At 39.6% G+C, this 7,276-nt stretch overlaps 1 protein-coding gene across 1 annotated transcript; it reads left to right on the top strand.

The window, feature by feature from the left end:
• The first annotated feature begins 2,408 nt into the window (after positions 1-2,408).
• LOC148299341 (gamma-glutamyl hydrolase B-like) lies at positions 2,409-3,400 on the top strand. Its single transcript, XM_088276171.1, has 3 exons — positions 2,409-2,661; positions 2,804-2,859; positions 2,905-3,400. The coding sequence occupies exons 1-3, from the start codon at positions 2,409-2,411 to the stop codon at positions 3,268-3,270; spliced, it is 675 nt and encodes a 224-aa protein (XP_088132297.1). The 3' UTR covers positions 3,271-3,400.
• Positions 3,401-7,276: the final 3,876 nt, after the last annotated feature.

Here is a 7,276-nt window from a genome sequence, read left to right on the forward strand (position 1 = left end):
ACCAACGAATCGGAAGAGTTCTTCATTGCTAGCATTGATGACGTCAGTTCCTCCAATCCCATCAAGGTCGACAAACTGCTGGACTTCCTGGGTATCCTCGAACACAATGAAAAGTATCCGTATACCATGTATAAGCTGGTCAATTCCAAACGGTACTACAAACTCAGCAAGTCTCTCTTGCACACTGTCACGCATTTCATGAACATCCTCCAATAAAGAACCTATATAATAATTCAGCCTCCGACCCAGCCCATAATCCGTGTCATCGCAGAGCTCTTAGCATAGCTGCTCTCGAAGACATTAGCATACTAGTAGGACGGCAACAATGAGGAGTACTCAGCTTAAACATTCCTGATAATTTCCTTGTTTCCAGATGCGATTACCTCGCAACTGCAAGACATCGGGTTCAAAATTCTCAATGTCACTCCCAAGCTCACCAAGCTGGATGAGAAAGTTATATTCTCAAAAAAGTCAGCCCATCTGATTTGCGTGGTGTCCCCTCATGCCATCCACGCAGATGTCCTGAAGAATTATCAGTTCACGCGAGTAATTGTGGAAGGAGCCCATATCATCGACTAAACTGTTGTTCTGTTGGCAGTCAACAAAGGCGCAGAGGTACTCTACTTGATTGGAGACCCTAACAGTCTGCAAATGCCCAAAACTAACCAGGCCCAGCAACAGACAATGGGAAAGCACTACCACGGGTCTCCATATTAGAATATGGATATCATGAGGAGGCTCTTACCCATCGTCAATAGTTCCCACATCATCACGCTGCAATCGGATTTAGAGCCCTGTATCTTTTCGCCCAGCATAATTGAGACCATTTAGAAGTTTTATTATCAAAGCACCATCACTGGCCAAACACATTAAAATGATCAGAGGAGTCGCGGAGTGCTCAACAAAAAGTACTGCATCGAAGCGCCAATTATAAAGGGTTTTCCATGGCCCTCATTTGAACATCGCATTTGCTTCATAAACCACTCATTAAATGAACATAACTCGCAGTTCTATCTGAATTAACAAGCGGAACTTTGCACTTGCATCATTAAGAGCATTATAAGTAGCGGATTCCTCAGCCTCAAAAACATCGCAGTCCGAGTCATTAACAATAACATGTCTGACATCATGAAGAATAAAATCAAACTGATGGCGATGGTGGCTCAGGAAAGTAAGATACCCCGCAGCGGCTCAAGCTCGAATACAAACTACAATGCTGAGGATGTGAACCAGTTTGTCGAGCTATTGACAGGTTCCAAGTTTAGGCAGAGGGCATTGTGTGTTTTACTTCTAGCAAGCAAACAGGGCAAATAATTATAAAGTGAAGGACTGCTTTTCAATGCTGCCCTACAAGAAAGCCAAAGAGGACTCATTATCATCGGAGATTTAAAGCAGTTAGCCTCGAAAAAGGGGAAGTGGCTCCAAATACTCGAGTGGGCAGATGCAAACAAACTGATTTTAAATTATTAGAGGCGATAAACGTGATAAATAAAGCAATGATGAATGTGACGGTGATAAATGTGGGGATATGGAATATGGCAATAGTAACTTATTCGTGAACATATAAACTTGGTGTAACAATAATCGAGGATCAGGCATCTTCTTCTTCCTTCTTCACACTGATGTTTTTTTTCCTCAGCTTGTCCTACAGCTTCTTCAGTTGCTTCAACTGCGCAGGCCTGATTTTAGAAGAGTCTTTAATTTCAGCGCACTTCTTCAGAAGAAGAGGCTTGAGCTGTGGGAGTTTCCTTGTCAAGTACAAAAAGAAAATAACTTTGAGCTTGCAGTTCCTCTTCATTATTACATCCTTTAGCATTTCCTCGATGATGTATAGTCCTGAGGAAGTATTCTTCTTGAGTATTTTTACGAAGATCGAGGAGAAACTATCGATTTGCTCCTTGGTTTTGAGCTTGAAGAGCAGGCACACCTTGTACATTTATAGGAACTAGACCAGCACTTTTTAGTCGATGTTTTGGCGGTTCAGCAGCTGTACTACAATCTTGCTGATCTTTTCAGGCTACTTCATGAAAACTTCGGGGGTAATCGATTTCAGAAGAGGCCCTAGATTACTGCTCTTTTCCGCATAGAGCATTATCAGTTTGAAAACTCGAGCCTTGAAAGCTGTGACCTTAACTTTAGTGGGCTGCGAATCCTTGTTGGCAGTAATCGTGGAGATTAGATTATTTCCTCCCTGAAACTGGATGAGATCATTCGATGTTGAATCTTCGTTCTCCATTATAATAATGATTATATTCACAGTATTATATGCCATATGCCATATGCGATGCTATGGCAAACATGACATTATAATCAAATATCTACAACAATATAATGCAATATATTAAATGTCATTAGTCCAATAAAATGCTGAATGATCGAATGATAATGGTATTATCTAAAATCCTATTATGCTGATCTCTCATTCTCTTTTGATAGCCATTATCGCTAGTAGCGCAGTTGGGGCAAACCTGCCACCTCAGACTCCCATAATCGGAATATATACACAAACTTACGACCACGCCCCAAAATCTAGCTATATCGCATCATCCTATGTCAAATTTATTGAAATGTCTGGAGCCCAAGTCGTTCCTATTTTCTCATTCAGCGATAAGCAAGTCATTCTCGAACTGCTCTCCAAAATCAATGGAGTCCTATTCCCGGGTACACCTTATTCATAAATCAGGAGGAGGAATGTAATTCTCAATGAAAAACCAGTGGACTCAAAATGCTGAAACCATCTTAACTTACGCAAAGTAGCAAAACTCCAAAGGAAATGTGTTCCCCATATTCGCCACTTGTCTAGGGTTTCAACTCGTGAGCTACCTCACTGCAGGATTCAACAATTCTGTGATCACGCAAGTCCATGGAGACGAAGCAGTTATTCACCCTCTTGTTATGCAATAGACAGGCTACATCTTCAAGGGATATTCTAAATACCAGATGGAGAAGGTCACGAAGGGAAACGGCATCTTCTATTTTAATCATAACTTTGCAGTCACCCTTGATACCTTTAATAAAAATAGGCTTTTGAGTGATTTTTGGAAACTGACCAGCTGGGCTGAGACTCCCCAAAACGAAAAGTTTGTGTCGAGCTTCGAAGCCAAAGACTATCCATTCTATGCGGTGCAATTTCACCCCGAAAAGAATCTCTACGAGTGGAAGGTATTCGCCGATCGCTCCTTGGAGGGAATCCAAGTGGTGCAAGTCATGTCAAATAACTTTGTTGAAGTAGCTCGGAAGAGTCAGAATAAGTTTGCGAACGCTGAATAATTCTATAAGGCAAGCATTTATAACTACTCGCCTCTTTACCCGAATCCAACGTCCTTCACTTAGGTGTATGTTTTTTCAGAAACCCCAAGAAGTGGCGAGCTCAGGACTGCGAGCACACAATGATCGTTTAAAAAATGTTGAATCTATTTTATAGGTATTTTGGTGCACGGTCTACGCCAGTTTAATATATTTACAGATTGTATGAGATAGCTCAATATTAATATATAAAAATCTCTGAAATTATTAGGCATGCGATAGAATATTTTGTCTATCCTCCCCGAAAGCATAACTAACTCAAATTTGGTGGATTTAGTTTGATCGCATTCTTAACGTTTTGAAGATATGAAAATAATATTCTAATTTGCCAATGTTTAGATTTTATTGTGCATTTATGAAACCGTCAGGAAATCAATAAAATGTATCCTTTGGCGTGCAGACCCGCTATCTATCTCTTTTTGCAAGCCAGACTCTATACGGATAAAACTGAAAATTTATTGATAAATTTATCAATACAACCCCAACAATTTCAGTATTGGGCTATAAGGCTTGTAGAGCAAAGCCGTTCCATCCATCTTGTTCTCTTTGGTTTGGAGAGATCTTTTTTTGGAGCAGGAGAATTTTTAACCCACCTACTTTTCATTCTCGAGCCTCATTACTCGCTCATCATAGCGACGGAAAGTCGGAGCTGCCGACCTATGCTGACTGGTAACTGATGTCGATGGTGATTATTTCATTTTGGAAACATCTGATAGATACGACATATACTCTTCTGCTTCCCTGTCGCCGAAAGTATCACAGATTTTATCACAGCACCTGTCCATCCTAAATTATTATTTGCCTGTATGCACAATATGCCAATTCGCATATACATTCATCAAATGATAAAAGTGCAACTCTTCTGGCAAGAACCCATTTCCAAAATGAAAAAGGAAAGAAGAGGAGTTAGGAATGTGAAAAAGCCTCTGGTTTGGAACAGAGCGTCTTAAAAAATATATAAATAAATTGACTGTAATTGCATATAAGGGTTTCATTATCATCATTGTCATTGTACAGATTGTGCAAGTAAAATCACTGCGATGTGCCCATAGACCGAATGCTCAGCTTGTCCTACTCCGATGTACTGGTAAACTGGATCTAAAAGCATTCTTCTTCGCTTCCTGCTCGCGAGCCCATCATCTAGCAGAAAATACGTTGCAATCTACTCTCCTTGACTCGCAGCCAGACAGATTAGTTATCCGACCTTGCCCTACAACTTCGATGTTGCCTAAATTTGTTAGTTTATCACCCTGGGCTTTTCATGTGTGGATTATCCGTTTCGCCCTTTTCTTCTGGCAATTTACTAAGCAGCTCTATTCAATGGCACCGACTAAATAAGTGCGGAAGTTGGTTGCAAGGTCCTCAGATGATTCCTCAAATCGTGCAGAGCATCTATGCCTTCAAAGGTGTCGATTCTCTTGCCGTAGGCTGAGAGTTCATGACGGAAGTATTTATTGCTTAAATATTCATAGATTGTATCGCCCGTGCGAGAGGGGTTTGTGCGAGCAAGGTTGATATTTCCGATGATTTGGGAGTGGCTCATTTGCAAATTTATTTATTTATTTTATATTCAAATTCACGGCGGCTCTTCAATAAAATATATTTATGGCTCATCCTCTGGCGCAGCTTCTACTATATCGCCATCTGTCATCTGTTCCTTCGTTTCCATGGAAAGATACTTTGATGCCGGCCATTGACATCAACCTCAAACTGTCCTTTAATAAATATTTGTGGCTCAGGAAATGAATGAATGAGTTTATGTTTGAAGATCATTTATGTGCTTCAAGAGCTAAGCAGGAGACGATTAGATAATGATCATATGGATGATTATTATTGGGGACGAGTGGCAATTATTTTTTCTTTTCGACAATTTGGCGGTCTATTGTGAGGATCTTGCATTCGGTTAAGGGTAAAGTCGATATCAGGTAATCTTTAGCCGAATTAGACAATTCATTAGCTTTATTTTTTTGGGCCTGCATTAATGTTCTTTTCTTGTTTGTGGTAGCTTCGTTATCCTTGTCAGGGAAGACATGGATCATCAAGCTTGTTTTGCTATTGGGTGAAATTTAAAAGCCGAACTCCAGATCTCCATTCAGATCTCCTCCCATGATGATTTCATATGAGGGGAAGTGCTTTTTGAGTTTCTCGAGAGATTTCTTCATTTACACTATTTGCAAGGGGTTCTTCTACTTTTTTGAGCTTAGATGAGCACTGATCAAAATATGATGAGTGAGCACTTGAAAGACCGTGTCATCGTTCCAGTTCAGCTACTTTTAAATGTCATGTCCTACTTTTTTGTAGTATTCTTTAAAGAATTACTGATTTTTTAATCTAAAATCCTTGATTTCAGGGAACTTCTACTTTCGGATCAAAATTGCTGAACTGCAGCCAGCGTGGATTCGATCAACAACATGGAAGGCACTAAAGTTCGCCGTTATTTCTTCAATGAGTTCCAAATCGGCTTCCTGCATGAAAAAAATATCCATTTAATTGTGTTTGATTGCATCGATTGTGATTCGCTGCTTAGCTTCTCCATCCAAGAAGGACTTTTGGAATGTTTTCTTCTGGTGTTTGAGATAGAGTTCAGCAGGTAAGTCTAAGGCTTTAATATCCTTAACTTTGTACACGAAAATCATCAAGGCTTTATAGATTGCTAAGTCGAAAGCCCGGCATTGCTCTTTTTCTTTGACCTCGTCTATCTCCTACCCTTTTTACCTTGCTTTAGAGTATATTCGAGCATCATACTAATGGAACTGCTGATCATAGACTTCGTTCCACTTTGAAATAAATTAACTTTCACTCATCATTTTGCCATCGATGTTCACTCCGCAGTCCTGCGTATACAATGGAGTATATCGGGAGTGCCACTCTTTATCGATCTTGCTAAATATCCATTTGAACTTAGGATCAGCAAATTCCGCAATATCAGATGTACACACTTCTTAGAATATTTTATTGATCATGCACTCATTTTCTGCTCCAAACTCATAGAACTCATAAGGAGAATCTTGGATCCCTGAGTAATTGAGGGTGGCAATAATTGCCTTATGGTTGGACCTTTCGAACAAATTTCCCATTTCAAAATAATACGGTCAGTAGAAATTCGACAATGACCTTAAATTTATGTAACTCTTCGAAAAAATCTTTGACCATTGTTTCCATCTCTTCATAAGTCGGATGTGATTTTGGGAGACGATAACTTAATAAATTTTTAATTTCATTGATAAACCAAATCAACAATTCTTCACCCCGTTTTCATGACATTACGAATCCAAACCTTGAACTATTTCTGAGTGATTAAGTCTTTTTGGCCAGTTATCCAAGGGTGGTTGAGCAGCTATTTGACATTAGCACGATACTTGAAATCTTTCTATAGGCTTTTTTATGATTGTATGTGTACCATCGCGATAGGAAATGAACGAACTATGGACTTCTCTAGTCTGAGGCTTCGAAAGTTGGAGGAGAGCTTATTTCGATGCGCTTCATCAAAGCATAGTCGGTTTATCCCTACCTTACCGCATAAGGCAGCATTCTTAATGTAGTGATTTCATAGAGGACTAATCCGAAACTCCAAACATCGCTATTGTATGTATGGCCTTCCGTATTCATTCTCTAAGGGCTCCTTAAATTAGCAGACAGTTACATATACGAGAAGGTCCCAACAGAAGTCTTGGCCAAACCGAAAGTTCTCTCGAGAGTCTTGCTGACTCCAAAATCTGTAATCTTGATTTGCCCATTGGTGTTAATTAAAATGTTTTATGGCTTGATATCTCGATGTATTTGCTTTAAATTGTGAATTGCCAGCAGCCCTTTTAAAATCTAAGCATAATTTTAGCCTTTACACATTTGCTGATGTAAACCAAAAACATTTCGCTCAGTAGTTGATCTTTCCGAATAAATTTCATAAAATTTCTCAAATCTCCCAAGTTCATGTACTCGATGACCTCATGCAGGTACCCCTCTTTGTAGT

Source organism: Brachycentrus maculatus, unplaced genomic scaffold (assembly GCF_059751285.1).
Source record: "Brachycentrus maculatus isolate JH-2025_06_01 unplaced genomic scaffold, ASM5975128v1 h1tg001177l, whole genome shotgun sequence".
Lineage (NCBI taxonomy): Eukaryota > Metazoa > Arthropoda > Insecta > Trichoptera > Brachycentridae > Brachycentrus > Brachycentrus maculatus.

Coding starts and splice junctions, on each gene's coding strand:
- LOC148299341 (XM_088276171.1), top strand. CDS start 2,409: ATGCTGATCTCTCATTCTCTTTTGATAGCCATTATCGCTAGTAGCGCA. Junction 2,662..2,803: donor CAATGGAGTCCTATTCCCGG/GTACACCTTATT, acceptor CCACTTGTCTAG/GGTTTCAACTCGTGAGCTAC. Junction 2,860..2,904: donor ACAATTCTGTGATCACGCAA/GTCCATGGAGAC, acceptor GTTATGCAATAG/ACAGGCTACATCTTCAAGGG.